The sequence below is a fragment of the Staurois parvus genome, unplaced genomic scaffold (genome assembly GCF_062004578.1).
Source record: "Staurois parvus isolate SC_StPar_1 unplaced genomic scaffold, SC_StPar_1.0 ptg000795l, whole genome shotgun sequence".
Taxonomy (NCBI): Eukaryota; Metazoa; Chordata; class Amphibia; order Anura; family Ranidae; genus Staurois; species Staurois parvus.
In genome coordinates this window covers 1,336,545-1,353,069 of record NW_028318591.1, presented here as the reverse complement: position 1 = coordinate 1,353,069, position 16,525 = coordinate 1,336,545, and the positions used below count along the sequence as shown (strand labels likewise).

Below are 16,525 nucleotides of genomic sequence, written 5' to 3'. Positions count from 1 at the left end.
TCCTCTCTCTCTCTCTCCCTCCCCCTGTCATACCACCACCTCCCCCCACCCCTAACTCCCTCTGCCAAAAAACATCCCCCCCCTTCCTCATTTCCTTAACAGCGTTTCCTGAGCTGGATAACCCTGTGATTTGTAAGAAAAGGAGGAAGGAGGAAAAAAAAACACAGATAGGTCAAAAAAAGTCATTTCAGACTTTGGAACTGGTGATGGTACCTCTTGGATTGCTGGCTTAGGCGGAGGAACTAAAAAAAAGGGCAAGTTCTCTTGGCCTGGCACGGTTTTTTGTGGTTGGCATTGCCTAGGTGGCACAGCGAACGTAAGACTGCGCCCTGCCTCTGGCTGAGCAGATGCCAAACTCCCACCGGCCAGCCCTGCGCAGGAGCAGCCTCAGCGCCCTCCACCGAAGCCACCCGGGGTGCCCCAGGATGAGATGTCTCCTTTAGGCTGCCCATCTCAGTCTGAGGATCTTCCAGCGTGCATCCCACTCCCTTTACTCCTCCCCACCCCAAAGTGACAGCTGAGCTGCTTGGATCTCGCTTTTGCTTTTCATGGAGTGACTGGGATCTGTTGGGATATCCTCAATGTTGGCTCTCTGATTTGCATTCCCTCACCCCCTCGTCGCCCCTTAATTTCTAGATATTTCATTTATTTTCCACCAGGAGGGGAGGGGGGCTCCTCTTGTGGACTAACCCATGAAGAACAAGGGTGCCAAGCCGAAGTCCAAGAAGAAGGGAGCCTTTGGATGTGACTTGACCGAGTACCTGGAGTCCTCCGGACAAGATGGTAGGTCAACTTTTCGCTTTTTTTTTTAAGTTGCGTGTCAATCATGCTTGAGTTACGGGGAACGCCGCTGGGTTGTGACGTGTCTGTGGAATTTTTTTCGTCCTTGGAAATGTCCAACGTTCTTCGGGACGAACTATACTGTGAAACCTAGATGAGCTAAAAGAGAAGACAACTTAAACTTTGCTGCTTGTCACATCCCTTGTAGGTTTTCTAGGTTGAGCGATTGAAATTTTGAGTATTTTTCAGCCTCGTAACTTGCAGTAGTTGATGATATAGCTGTCTTCGAAACATGTTATTTTAGAGGATCAGCAGCAAAGTGTCCCTGGAAGCTATTTTAAAATGTTGACTGCTTGGAAATTCTCTATTGTGCTAATCTGGCGTAGAAATCTCGTAGTGATATGATTAACCTCTTGCAGCCCTGGGGCAGGAAATAACTGTACAGGAAATGATGACTACGCTTTTATCTTCTCACACTCAGTAATTCAAATGATGCAATCTGTGTTCAGATAGTGGCCATCTGGCTCTTAGGTCCCGGGACTGTCAAAAACTTTAGGGGTTTGTCCCAAAATTGCTAAACTTTTTTTAATCTTGCGTTTCATCCGTGTCCATATTTTTTTTTTTTTTTGTAATTTTGAGTAATAGTTGAACGTAGTTTAGTAAATACAACAGTGTTGGGTTGATGTCTAGACCCGTCTTTCTTAACCCTTTCAGCAAAGAGGAACCCTTGAAATAACTTTCTGGTCATAGTCACTGGTTCTGGTCACTTTCTGCTAAAAATGATTATATCTACAACATTAATGTGATGGTCAGTGGGAAAAATACGGATAGGTTCTCACTGACATCATTGATCTTTTTTAGCTGTCTGTAAGGGGGTACTTCTTCCCAATGACCACAAATGGTCATTGGGAAGAAGTACCCCCTTACAGACAGCTAAAAATGATCAAAGGTGTCAGTGAGAACCTATCTGGGAAATTGCTCAGGGAACCCTTAGCAACCTATGAAGGAACCTTTTGGGGTTCCATGGAAACCTGGTTGAGAAACCATGCTTTACCTTCCCCTTTTTAACCCCAAGGAACCCCTAGCAACCTCTATTTGTGGATATTGGGGAAAAAAATGACCCTATATACATTAGTGGGATGGTCATTGGGAAGAATTCCCCCTTACAGATCGCTAAAAAGATCAGTGGTATCAGTGAGAACCTATCTGGGAAATTGCTGATTGCTCAAGGAACCCTTAGCAACCTCTGAAGGAACCTTAGGGTTCCATGGAAACCTGGTTGAGAAACCATGCTTTACCTTCCCCTTTTTAACCCCAAGGAACCCCTAGCAACCTCTATTTGTGGGTATTGGGGAAAAAAATGACCCTATATACATTAGTGGGATGGTCATTGGGAAGAATTCCCCCTTACAGATCGCTAAAAAGATCAGTGGTATCAGTGAGAACCTATCTGGGAAATTGCTGATTGCTCAAGGAACCCTTAGCAACCTCTGAAGGAACCTTAAGGTTCCATGGAAACCTGGTTGAGAAACCATGCTTTACCTTCTCCTTTCTAACCCCAAGGAACCCCTAGCAACCTCTATTTGTGGATATTGGGAAAAAAATGACTCTATATACATTTAGTGTGTCGGTCATTGAGGAAGAATTCCCCCTTACAGATAGCTAAAAAGATCAGTGGTATCAGTGAGAACCTATCTGGGAAATTGCTCATTGCTCAAGGAACCCTTAGCAACCTCTGAAGGAACCTTAAGGTTCCATGGAAACCTGGTTGAGAAACCATGCTTTACCTTCTCCTTTCTAACCCCAAGGAACCCCTAGCAACCTCTATTTGTGGATATTGGGAAAAAAATGACTCTATATACATTATTGTGATGGTCATTGAGGAAGAATTCCCCTTTACAGATAGCTAAAAAGATCAATGGTATCAGTGAGAACCTATCTGGGAAATTGCTGATTGCTCAAGGAACCCTTAGCAACCTCTGAAGGAACCTTAGGGTTCCATGGAAACCTGGTTGAGAAACCATGCTTTACCTTCTCCTTTATAACCCCAAGGAACCCCTAGCAACCTCTATTTGTGGATATTGGGAAAAAATTACTCTATATACATTAGTGTGATGGTCTTTGGGAAGAGTTCCCCCTTACAGATAGCTAAAAATATCAGTGGTATCAGTGAGAACCTATCTGGGAAATTGCTCATTGCTCAAGGAACCCTTAGCAACCTCTGAAGGAACCTTTGGGGTTCCATGGAAACCTGGTTGAGAAACCATGCTTTACCTTCTCCTTTCTAACCCCAAGGAACCCCTAGCAACCTCTATTTGTGGATATTGGGGAAAAAATGACTCTATATTCATTAGTGTGATGGTCATTGAGGAAGAATTCCCCCTTACAGATAGCTGAAAAGATCAGTGGTATCAGTGAGAACCTATCTGGGAAATTGCTGATCGCTCAAGGAACCCTTAGCAACCTCTGAAGGAACTTTAGGGTTCCATGGAAACCTGGTTGAGAAACCATGCTTTACCTTCCCCTGTTTAACCCCAAGGAACCCCTAGCAACCTCTATTTGTGGATATTGGTGAAAAAAAATGACTCTATATACATTAGTGTGATGGTCATTGGGAAGAATTTCCCCTTACAGATAGCTAAAAAGATCAATGGTGTCAGTAGGAACTTATCTGCGAGGCACAAACTGGTCATTGCTCAAGGAACCCCTAGCAACCTCTAGAGCAGTGGTCTCCAAACTGCAACACTTTGGCTGCCTTTATCCGGCCCTTGGGGCACTAGTCCTCCAAGTGATATTGAGAACCTGAGAAATTGCGTATTCGTCAAGGAACCCCTAGCAACTTCTGGAGGAACCATAGTTGAGAAAACCTGGTCTAGACCCTTGAGACGTCCAACATGTGACGCACCAAGTTGCTTTTGAGGATTGGGGTTGGCTATGTAATAATAGTCAGAGTTTGGAAACTTCCTAAAACTTTGGCAGCTGCCTGAATGATCCCCCCCAGGGTTCCAGTAGGAGAAGGGTTAATCCCAGTACATTGATCAGGCCAGGGAACATCTGAACTGAATTAACCACACAACTATGGAGCTCCTTTCACTGATGAAAAAAAAAACTCTAAGGTAGTCCTAGGACATTAACCTTTTATATGCTAGCCCAAAGCATTATAACGTCAGCACAGACAGGACAGGTTCTCATGGCATGGAAAGCAATAATCTGTACTGACGACTGTCCAGGATAATTGCCTGCAGGAACCTAGATGGTGGCCGTGGTTTAACCTTTTTTTCTGCCTTAGGCTTCAGCGTCGTATTTGTATTAATCAATATATTCTGACTGTCTGGAGGTTCACAGTATGCATTGATGTTCTTGCCTAGACCTGATGTCAGCAGACTGAGATTCAGGAAGTCTCTGGTAACCATAAAAGGGTTAACAGGAATGCTAGTCATTCCTCATGGTCCGCCCCATAAAAGAGTTCTTCTTACAACATCTTCTGTGCAAACAGCAAGAAATGTGGGATAATGGGATCATTGGTATCGGCTTATTTAAAAAGGCAAGTCAGCGATGAAAAATGCATTGAGCTATTGCAATGACACCCATACAGGATGTGCGCTTGCCATGGGTAATGGTGCAATTGACTGCCATGTAGGTTACCATATAGTTGGTTGGCATGGGCTGCTTGCATGTGTTGGCATAAGCCAATTGATCTTGTGTTGGATGCTCCAAGAGAAGTTTACCTAGAAGGTGCAGAATTATAATTCATAAGAGAGATCACAGCTTAATATTTATAAACCCCATTTCTACTGCTTGGAAGTAGCACTATGCCAATCTCAAGCATGTCCTTGCTCATGTCGTCTCACAATTGCATCTGCCTAATTCAACCTTTCTTAATTGTTCTTAAGGAACCCTGGTTGAGAAAGGCTGGTCTAGTGCACCCTTGAAATAACTTTCTGGACTCAGGGAAACGCCTGATAAAAATTTACTATATCTACAGTATCTACAATATACTGTACATTAGTGTGATGGTTACTAGGTGGAATGCTCTTTACATTTGTGGTCATTGGGAGGAATCCCCCATTACTGATGGCCAAATCATTGGTGTCAGTGGTTACTCATCTGAGAGGCCGAGGTTGCTCACTACTCAAGGAACCCCTAGAAAAATCTGAAGGAACCCTGGTTGAGAAAGGTTGGTCTACGGCATGGGGGAACCCTTGAAATAACTTTCTGGACTCAGGGAACTCCTGATAAAAATGTACTATATCTACTGTATATTAGCGTGTCAGTGGTTACTCAGCTGAGAGGCCGAGGTTGCTCACTACTCAAGGAACCTCTAGAAAAATCTGAAGGAACCCTGGTTGAGAAAGGCTGGTCTAATGCATGGGGGGAACCCTTGAAATAACATTCTGGACTCGGGGAACTCCTGATAAAAATGTACTATATCTACAGTATCTACTGTACATTAGTGTGATGGTTACTAAGTGGAATGCTCTTTACATTTGTTGTCATTGGGAGGAATCCCCCCCCCCCCCCTTACTGATAGCCAAATCAATGGTGTCAGTGGTTACTCATCTGAGAGGCCGAGGTTGCTCACTACTCAAGGAAACTCTAGAAAAATCTGAAGGAACCCTGGTTGAGAAAGGCTGGTCTAATGCATGGGGGGAACCCTTGAAATAACTTTCTGGACTCAGGGAACGCCTGATAAAAATTTACTATATCTACTGTACATTAGTGTGATGGTTACTAGGTGGAATGCTCTTTAGATTTGCGGTCATTGGGAGGAACCCCCCCTTACTGATGGCCAAATCAGTGGTTACTCATCTGAGAGGCCGAGGTTGCTCACTACTCAAGGATCCCTTAGAAAAATCTGAAGGAACCTTGGTTGAAAAAGCCTGGTCTGATGCATAACTTAACTTGAAATTTGCATTTGCTTTAAACAATACAGAGCAGGACACTAGAGACGTTGTACATAACCATTAGAGGTAGCATACGCCTACTTGATGCTGTAACAACATAATACTGCAGCGCTGTAGTCTCTTAACTTCACTGCAGTCACAAACTGACATGCTCATGCCAGCAGAGCTTTCAGCCAATATGAATGAAGTTTGCAGCCTGATCCCCAGTGCAGAGCTGCTTCAGGTTACATAAATAAGGAGCAAAGCACCTCAGGATCTCCTTGCTACAGTGGGCAAGTATGCATCCTCCATAATGCCTTCCAAATTATATTTTTCTTTGTTTATTATAGGAATTTATTTAGATCCAATAATTTATGCAGCCCTTTATATATTTGGGGGAGATTTATAAAGCCAATGAACCTACCAGTATGTCTTTGGAGGACAGTAGAGTTAATATGCATTCACTGCTCTTGTAAATTTTTTGAGTTACCAGCTGTTCACAATGATTTCCAGGTACAGATGGTATATTTGAATTACATTTGTGAACTCAGAGTTTAGAAACTTCCTGTAGCTTCCTATTAGCCAGCTGGGCCACCTAACATAGTTATGGGCCAGTGTAGAGATTCCTTAGGTGGTAAAGACAAACTCTCAATGGCAGAAGTTAAGCTCTGCCTAACAAAAATCCCTTATGTGCAAAAACACTCTCTAGACCACTAGGTGCCCATTTCCATGCAAGAATTCTCTAAACTCAGGGATTAGAAACTTTCTGCTGCTTCCTATTGGTCAACTGGGCCACTCAACATCACTATGGGCCAATGTAGAGGTTTAGAAAGTGGAGGAGATGAACTCTCAATGGCAAAAGTTAAGCTCTGCCCAACAAGTCCTTCAGGAGCACCAAGAGTCTGTAGACCTCTAGGTGCCCCATTGCCACTGCCCATTTATCACAAAGTATTATTAAAATATGTCCTGAGTACACAAGGAAGGACTGGGAGCCTATAACTAGCCCATTTGATGGTACAGACTATGGGTTACAGAAAGTCTACCACGGTGCTAGAGTGACTGGTGGGCAGGATGAAAGGTGGGTGTTCTAAAGTTCATAGTTTATTCTCTAACAAAAGTTTTTCAGGAGCACCAGGACTTGGCCAAATATATAGAACCTCAGAGTACCCAAGTTCCATCACTCAAAGTAATAGAGAGAAATTGTTGTAAGTGCATAGGGGAGGACTGAAACTTTAACTAGCCCATTTATAGTAGGGACTGTGTGCTACAAAACGTCTACCACAGTGCTAGCACTCTATTTGTGGACATGGTGAAAGGTTGGTGTTCCTAAAGGACATAGTTTATTGTCTAACAAGTTGTCTAGGAGGACCAAAACTTGGCCAAATATAGAATATAGAACTTCTAGGTGTCAAATCTCCATCTCTGCTGAACATATATAATCGGGTCAGGCAAAGTAATAGGAAGAAACTGTTGTAAGTTCACAGGGGTGGACTGGGAAGCTTTAACTAGCCCTTCTGATGGTAGGAACTGTAGGCTACAGACAAGGTACCATGGTGCTAGAGTGATTGATGGGCATAGTGAAAGGTGGGTGTTCCTAGAGAGACTGACACTTTTTCACATCCAGTATTGGCTTTCTTTGCGGCTTTCACGTGACATCTCAGAGCCACAAGGAAAGCTTCTTCTGAAAGATGTCCTTCTGCCAGTTGATGTGATTGAAGACCTGAACATGGGGCAGGTAGCTATATAATTCCCAGCTGTTGTCAAAGACTATGGATTCTGCTCTGATGTTCACTCTGGGCCAACATCACACACACACACACCTCATCTGAGAGGCCAAGGTTGCTCATTACTCAAGGAACCCCTAGAAAAATCTTAAGGAACCCTGGTTGAGAAAGGCTGGTCTGAAGCATGGGGGGAACCCTTGAAATAACTTTCTGGACTCAGTGAACTCCTGATAAAAATTTACTATATCTAATATCTACTGTACATTAGTGTGATGGTTACTAGGTGGAATGCTCTTTACATTTGTGGTCATTGGGTGGAATCCCCACTTACTGATGGCCAAATCAGTGGTTACTCCTCTAAGAGGCCGAGGTTGCTCACTAATCAAGGAACCCCTAGATAAATCTGAAAGAACCCTGGTTGAGAAAGGCTTCTGCTACCCACTTTTAGCTGCAGAGGCAGCAGCCAGGGGTGTACACAGGCCAGCTCTGCAATGTCTTGCTTCTTGACCACAGAAGGCATCATACCCCCTGTTCGAAACAAAGGACCAGTTTACTGTCTTTCAAACTTTAGGTGGGCTGGACTGTGACCACTGGGAGTAGTAAATGCCACAGTATCAATGGGAGTCGACAAGATTTCAGTCTTTGTGGTCAGTGGGAGTAAATAAATTACATAGCACCTGTGGTCAGTAGAAGGCGGAATAGTGTCAAATTGTTGGGTTGACATCAGTGGAAGGAATAGTGTCCCATCTCTGGTGTAAGTGAGAGGAATAGTGTCTCATTGCTCATATCAGTGAGAGGAGTAGTGTCTCATCATTGGTGTCAATGGGAGGAATAGTGCCCCATTGCTGGTGTCAATGGGAGGAATAGTGCCCCATTGCTGGTGTCAATGGGAGGAATAGTGCCATATCATTGGTGTCACTAGGAGGAGTAGTATCCCATCATTGGTGTCAGTGGGAGGAATATAGTGCCCCATTGCTGGTGCCAGTGAAAGGAGTAGTGTCCCATCATTGGTGTTAATGGGAGGAATAGTGCCATATCATTGGTGTCACTAGGAGGAGTAGTATCCCATCATTGGTGTCAGTGGGAGGAATATAGTGCCCCATTGCTGGTGCCAGAGAAAGGAGTAGTGTCCCATCATTGGTGTTAATGGGAGGAATAGTGCCATATCATTGGTGTCAATAAGAGTGTCCCATCACTGGTGTCAGTGGGAGGAATGGTGCCCCATCATTGGTGTCAATAGGAGGAGGAGTGTCCCATCATTGGTGTGAGTGGGAGGAATAGTGCCCCATTTCTGGTGTCAGCAAGAGGAATAGAGTCCCATCATTGGTGGCAATTGGAGGAGTAGTGCCTCATCATTATTATTATTAATATTATTACACAGGATTTATATAGCGCCAACAGTTTGCTCATCATTGGTGTTAGTGTGAGGAACAATGCCCCATCGCTGGTGTCTGTCAGAAGAATAGTGCCTCATCGTTGGTGTCAGTGGGAGGAATAGTGCCACAACATTGGTGTCAATGGGAGGAGTAGTATCTTATTGCTGGTGTCAGTGGGAGAAATAGTGCCCCATTGCTGGTGTCAGTGGAAGGAATAATGCCCCCACACTGGTGTCAGTGAGAGCAATAGAGCTCCATCATTGGTGTCAGTAGAAGGAATAGTACTTTGTATCATTTGGAGGACTAGTGCCTCAAGGGCCAGACAAAGACAAGCAAAGAGCTGCAGTCTGGAGACCACTGCTCTGGAGGCTGATAGGGGTTCTTTGAGCAATGACCACTTTCTGCTTCTCAGATAAGTTCCTTCTGACACCATTGATCTTTTTAGCTCTCTGTAAGGGGGAATCCTTCCCAATGACCATCACACTAATGTATCATGAGCTGTAGATAGTAATTTTTTTCCCTAATATCCACAAATAGAGGTTGCTAGGGTTCCTTGGGGTTAAAAAGGAGAAGGTTAAAGCATGGTTTCTCAAGCAGGTTTCCATGGAACTCTAAGGTTCCTTCAGAGGTTGCTATGGGTTCCTTGAGCAATTTCCCAGATAGGTTCTCACTGACACCATTGATCTTTTTAGCTGTCTGTAAGGGGGTACTTCTTCATTTTTCATTTTTAGCAGGGGTTCCCCAGGACCAGAAAGTTATTTCAAGGGTTCCTCTGTGTTGAAAAGGTTGAGAAAGGCTGCCCTATAGATCCTGAAATTGCTGCATAACACTCTGGTAGCTCCCACGTTGGCCAAAATAAGGCTCCAACATGGGAGCCATCAGTTATCTATGAGATTCTTGGCCAGGAAACCAGCTGTGTGTTGAAAACAACACTCCACGTAAAGGGTCACTCCACCCAAAAGTGATATTTGGGTTACAGTTAGGTCTGGTGAACCTAGCCTTCTTGACTCCAGTGGTAGGAGCTCCCTTCCATAGTTTTTGTCTCCACTGCTGCTAGCTTTAGATTTCTGAGCATTCCCACGTGCCTTGTGGGGTTCCCAGCTTCTCCTGTTACATTCTCCATAATAAATAGAATCCAACAGGGATGGTGGGAGCCCCTCCCGATGGGCACAGAAAATGTGGAACCCCCGAGGTCTCACCAGCAGAGGTCTCACCAGCAGAGGTCTCACCAGCAGAGGTCTCACCAGCAGAGGTCTCACCAGCAGAGGTCTCACCAGCAGAGGTCTCACCAGCAGAGGTCTCACCAGCAGAGGTCCCAGGAGATAGAAGAGACCGCCAACTCTCCAACATTTACCAAGCATCCATGTCAAGTGGAATGGACCCATTAGATCTAATTGAACATAGATCTGCAGTCTTCACCTTCTCCTTTTACACTCCAGGTCACACCCATCCAGGGGCGGACTGACAACTCATGGGGCCCCCGGGCAATAGGGGATCATGGGGCCCCTATGTCCTCGCCCACACTCAAAAAAAGGCCTATAAAAGGTACCGGGGCATTTTATGGGGGCCCCCTACTGACCCCGGGCGCTTGGGCAGTGCCCGAGTGCTCGAATGGTCAGTCCGCCCCTGCACCCATCTGACTTTGAAATCGTGCGACTTCGCTGGAATTCGCACGATTTCAAAGTTGGATGTCATACCGACTTGAGGCGCGACTTGCAAGACGCAGATGTCTGTGAAAGCCGCACCTGAAGCAGTACTTTAGAAGTCGGTGCGGCTCCGACCAAGTCAGAATCGCACCGATGTGACCGCTATAATTGCAGGCAATAGGGTGCGACTTGCCATGTGATTTGCAACTCGCACGGCATGGCAAATCGCATGGGAAGTCGCACCCGGAGTGCAAATCATTTTCCAACATGCCATAGGTGCTGGGTGTGGACACTTCGTATCTGTTTTATCGCCCCCCTCATTCCCCCTGCAGGCTAATATTTGGAGATCGATGATTGCGATAATTACAGGCCGAGGGATTGTATGTCATTTATAATTACAGTGTATGTACGACGCAGATCTGGCTTTGGTTCAAAAATATTTGTGATATAAAATCAGATCATGGTTAAGGCATGTGTATGGCGTGTCCGAGACACGCTGAGCTGGGAATCCGCTTCATCAAATTGGGAAATTGTATTGATTTTTTTTTTTTTTACGGTACCCACAGACACGAGATGGGAAATGATCCTATTATTGGTTGGGGGAGGGGCGCTCATTCTTCTGCCCATATAGTGGAGATAATCAACCGTCAGGCCTCAGCGAAGTTAGAAGATCTCCACCCGTGTATTATGGTGTATGGTGACGCCTGAGTGTTGGGGCCCATTCACACCGATGTTACCGTTGGTGCGACCACAACACAGGGCAAACCACGACTTAGTCTGATCCGACTCCTCCTCATCACTAAATCAGGAGTCTCCAAATTACAACCCGCCGGCCACATCTGGCCCACGACAAGATGTTATCCGGCCCATGGCTACGGTTAGTGGGGTATCTGCAATGTGCACAGATTGGGGGTCAGCAGGGGCTGCCTATGGTCTTCCACTTTTGATGCAAGGGGGATGACTCTGATGGGGACCCCGATGCAAGAGAGGACTGATGCAGATTCTGATGTAAGGATGAGCTCTAATTAGAACCCTGATGTAACAGAAAACTCTGATTGGGACTCTGATGTAAGAGCAGATTCTGATGAGGACTCTGATATAAGAGCAGACTTTGATGTAAGAGAGGACTCTGATGTGGACTCTGATGTAAGAGAGGTCTCTGATGGGGACTCTGATGTAAGAGAGGTCTCTGATGGGGACTCTGATGTTAGAGAGGTCTCTGATGGGAACTCTGATATAAGAGAGGTCTCTGATGGGGACCTTTATGCAAGAGCAGACTCTGATGGAGACTCTGATGTAAGGGGGGGGGGGGACTAATGAGAACCCTGGCGTAAGAGGGGACCTTAATGTAAGAGAGGACTCTGATGTAATGGGGGCTCTGATCAGGATTTTTTTCAGCTACTGAATATTTGTAAAATACTGGAGACTGTGGACCCCTCCACTAAAGGCAGGCAGCAATGTAAGGTAACATACTAGTAGTACTCCAATTTCAGAAGATGGTTATATTCTTTCTATTGTATTCTATTTTTTCTATGCTATTCTATTCTATCCCTTTATTCTATACTATTTTATATTTTTCTATTCTTTTCTATTATATTTCTCTATTTTCAATTCTATTTTATTCTATTTTTTCTATTCTATTTTATTCCATTCTTTTTTTTTTTAATTTGAATGTCGGAAGACAGCTATATTATTTCTATTTTATTCTAATCTATTTTTCTATTCTATTCCTTTATTTTCTATTTTTTAAATTATTTTTCTCTTCTTTTCCTTTTATTTTCTATTCTATTTTTCTCTAAATTCCAATTTCGGACGACAGCTATATTCTTTTTATTCTATTCTTTTCCTTTATTTTCCATTGTATTTTATTCTATTTTCCATTCTGTTCTATTTTTTTATTCTGTTTTGTTATTTCCTTTTCGAAATTCCAACTTCGGAAGACAGCTATATTCTATTTTATTCTATTCTATTTTTATTCTATTCTTTTCTATTCTATTTTTTATTCTGTTTTTATTACATTCTTTTCAAAATTCCAATTTTGGAAGACAGCTATATTCTTTCTATTCTATTCTATTCCTTTATTTTCTATTCTATTCTTTTCCATTCTGTTCTATTTTTTTTTATTCTGTTTTATCATGTCCTTTTCGAAATTTCAACTTCGGAAGACAGCTATATTCTTTCTATTCTGTTCTATTCAAATCTCTATTTTTCTCTATTCTTTTCTATTGTATTCTATGCCTTTCTATTCTATTCTTTAATTATCTATTCTGTTCTGTTTTTATTCTTTTCAAAATTGGAATTTTGGAAGATGGCTGTATTCTAATAGTAATACACAGTCTTTGAATGAAATCAGCAATGTGTTCATATTTTGACTTTGTTTTTGAATTTGATTTGAATTTCGGACATTTTTAGTTTCGTTATTTCGGATTCGATTAAATTGGTTACAGTTGTGATTCGGAAATTCGGATACATGTATTGGGGGAGAGAGGAGCATCCATTGTCCGGGATGATGATGATCCCAGCTCCACTCTGCAGCTCTCTGCCCTCCTCCATTGATGTCTGTCCTCCTCCATTGATGTCTGTCCTGTGGTTTCTATCAGGATACATTACTGCTCATCGATCGTTGATGGAAAGTGATGGTGTCGGCTTGTTGGGCTCCGCCTGGAATGAATCGCCGGTGTGCATTTCCCGGAGGTCTGTACACCATGTCTGCTGCTCATCTAAAAGCTTGACTAATGGGCCAATCCAAAGATCCCTGTGCTGGGTATTGTGTTCTCGGGTGGCTCCATTGCCTTGAATGATCCCTAAGGAGCCAACATACAGGTGAAACTCGAAAACTTAGAATATGGTGCAAAAGTCCATTTATTTCAGTGCAGCAACTTGAAAGGTGAAACTAATATATGAGACTCATTACATGCAAAGCAAGATAGTTCAAGCCGTGATTTGTCATCATTGTGATGATTATGGCTTACAGCTCATGAAAACCCCAAATCCACAACCTCAGAAAATGAGAATATTGTGAAAAGGTGGAATATTCTCGGCTCAAAGTGTCCCACTCTAATCAGATAATTCAGCCATAACACCTGCAAAGGGTTCCTGAGCCTTTAAATGGTTTCTCAGTCTGGTTCAGTAGGAATCACAATCATGGGAAAGACTGCTGACCTGACACCATCATTGACACCCTCCATAAGGAGGGAAAGCCTCAAAAGGGAATTGCAAAAGAAGTTGGATGTTCCCAAAGTGCTGTATCAAAGCACATTAATAGAAAGGTATGTGGAAGGGAAAAGTGAGGAAGAAAAAGGTGCACAAGCAGCAGGGATGACCGCAGCCTGGAGAGGATTGGCAGGAAAAGGACATTCAAAAGTGTTGGGGACTTTCACAAGGAGTGGACTGAGGCTGGAGTCAGTGCATCAAGAGCCACCACACACAGATGGATCCTGGACATGAGCTTCAAATGTCGTATTCCTCTTGTCAAGCCGCTCCTGAACAACAAACAACGTCAGAAGCGTCTTACCTGGGCTAAAGAAAAACAGACCTGGTCTGTTGCTCAGTGGTCCAAAGTCCTCTTTTCTGATGAGAGCAACTTTTGCATCTCATTTGGAAACCAAGGACCCCGAGTATGGAGGAAGAATGGAGAGGCACAAGGACCCCGAGTATGGAGGAAGAATGGAGAGGCACAAGGACCCTGAGTATGGAGGAAGAATGGAGAGGCACAAGGACCCCAAGTAGGGAGGAAGAATGGAGAGGCCCAAGGACCCCGAGTATGGAGGAAGAATGGAGAGGCCCAAGGACCCCGAGTATGGAGGAAGAATGGAGAGGCCCAAGGACCCCGAGTATGGAGGAAGAATGGAGAGGCCCAAGGACCCCGAGTATGGAGGAAGAATGGAGAGGCCCAAGGACCCCGAGTATGGAGGAAGAATGGAGAGGCCCAAGGACCCCGAGTATGGAGGAAGAATGGAGAGGCCCAAGGACCCCGAGTATGGAGGAAGAATGGAGAGGCACACACTGCAAGATGCTTGAAGTCCAGTGTGAAGTTTCCACAGTCTGTGTTGATTTGGGGAGCCATGTCATCTGCTGGTGTTGGTCCACTGTGCTTCATTAAGTCCATGGCCAACGCAGCCATCTACCAGGAGATTTTGGAGCACTTCATGCTTCCTTCCGCAGACGAGCTTTATGGGGATACTGACTTCATTTTCCAGCAGGACTTGGCACATGCCCACACTGCCAAAAGCACCAAAACCTGGTTCAATGACCGTGGGATTACTGTGCTTCATTGGCCAGCAAACTCGCCTGACCTGAACCCCATAGAGAATCTATGGGGCATTGCCAAGAGAAAGATGAGAGACATGAGACTGAACAATGCAGAAGAGCTGAAGGCCGCTATTGAAGCATCCTGGTCTTCCATAACACCTCAGCAGTGCCACAGGCTGATAGCTTCCATGCCACGCCGCATTGAGGCAGTAATTGCTGCAAAAGGGGCCCAAACCAAGTACTGAGTACGTATGCAGCTTCTACTTTTCAGAGGTCCCATATTGTTCTATGTACAATCCTTGTTTTATTGATTACATGGAATATTCTCATTTTCTGAGATTGTGGATTTGGGGTTTTCATGAGCTGTAAGCCATAATCCTCACAATGATGACAAATCACGGCTTGAACTATCTTGCTTTGCATGGAATGAGTCTATCTCATATATTTCACCTTTTAAGTTGCTGCACTGAAATAAATGAACTTTTGAGTTTTCGTGTTTCACCTGTATGTTGCATCGCTCTCCCAGCAGCCCCCCACAGGATGGGGTGCACATGCCCAGTGGCCCTTGGAATGATGGGAATTGTAGTCCCAAGGATTGAGATCAGGGGACTTTAGGAGAAGTTGTGAGTGCGCACTCCCCAACCGGAAGTTCAGGGAAGCGGTGCAGAGCAAGCAGGAGCTGCGTGTGTTCTGGTCTTTTTCTGAGGGCCAGTTCACACTATATGTGTTTCAAAAAAACACAGCAGCTCAAAAAGCACAGATGTGAACATGGCCCATAGGAAACCATGGTAAATGGACTGCCGGGTTTGACGAGAAGCACCGCCTGTCATACTCGCCCATTGAGCTCAGTGGGGCCCACTGTAATTGAGTGCAATGCATGCGACTGTGGTGTGGTCGTACGGCATTACAGGTTTAATCAGGCAGCAAAAAGGCAATATGATGCCTCCCCAGCACTTGTCAAATTCCCTCTTTGGGCCGGTTCACACTCCATGCGTTTCGGTTGCTTTTTTTCTGCATCCAAAACGCACAGAAAGTAGGTTCTGTGGTTGTCAGTGTCATAGTTCACATCAGTGTTTGCCGTTCTGGTTGCAGAAAAAAAGTAGAACAGGTTGCATTTTTTTCTGCACAGAACTGTACTGGAATGCGGTAAAATGTATCAAAAACGCACCAAAAACACACTGGAATGCACGTCAATATTTAAATTGAAGAAAAATTTGGGAAAAATGAACTGAAATGCACCGGAACGCGCCAAAAATGCATCCGTAATGCTTCTGGACTGCGTTTCTATAGTATGAACCCACCCAGATGCATTCCGGATGCATTTTTGCATGTGCATTTTTGATGCATTTTTTTGCGTTCTGGTGCGTTTTTGACATGTTCCAGTTAATTTTTTCCCTCTCTCTTTTTCTTCAATTTAAATATTGACATGTGCGTTCCAGTGTGTTTTGGTGCGTTTTTGATGCTTTAGTGTGAACCTGCCCCTAACTGCAGGTTCACACAATAGAAACGCAGCCCAAACGCGTTCCAGATGCGTTTTTGCATGCTTTTTTTTATGCATTTTTCACGCGTTCCGGTGCGTTCCAGTTCATTTTCCCCCTCTCTTATTCAATTTAAATAGGGACATGTGCGTTTTTGGTGCGTTTTGGTGCATTCCAGTGCGTTTTTGATGCATTTCACTGCGTTCAGTTTCTATAGTGTGAACCAGCCCTAAGCCCAGTTTCACAAAAAAAAAATGCTGTACTGAGCTTTTTCAAACTGCGGTGTGCAAGAGGCTTAAGGTTAGGTTCACACCTATGCAGGTTGCATTTGAATTGTTTCTGCGTTGCGTTGCATTTTTAAAACGTTTTTGATGCGTTTTTTTTTTT

At 44.2% G+C, this 16,525-nt stretch overlaps 1 protein-coding gene across 1 annotated transcript in view; it reads left to right on the top strand.

The window, feature by feature from the left end:
• The first annotated feature begins 205 nt into the window (after positions 1-205).
• The window catches only part of ARHGAP31 (Rho GTPase activating protein 31), a 305,615-nt gene continuing 289,295 nt past the window's right edge, over positions 206-16,525 (top strand). Inside the window, exon 1 of the mRNA XM_089654741.1 lies at positions 206-783. Coding sequence (XP_089510867.1) covers positions 693-783 — 91 coding nt within the window. The 5' untranslated portion in view covers positions 206-692. The remainder of the gene's footprint in view (positions 784-16,525) is intronic.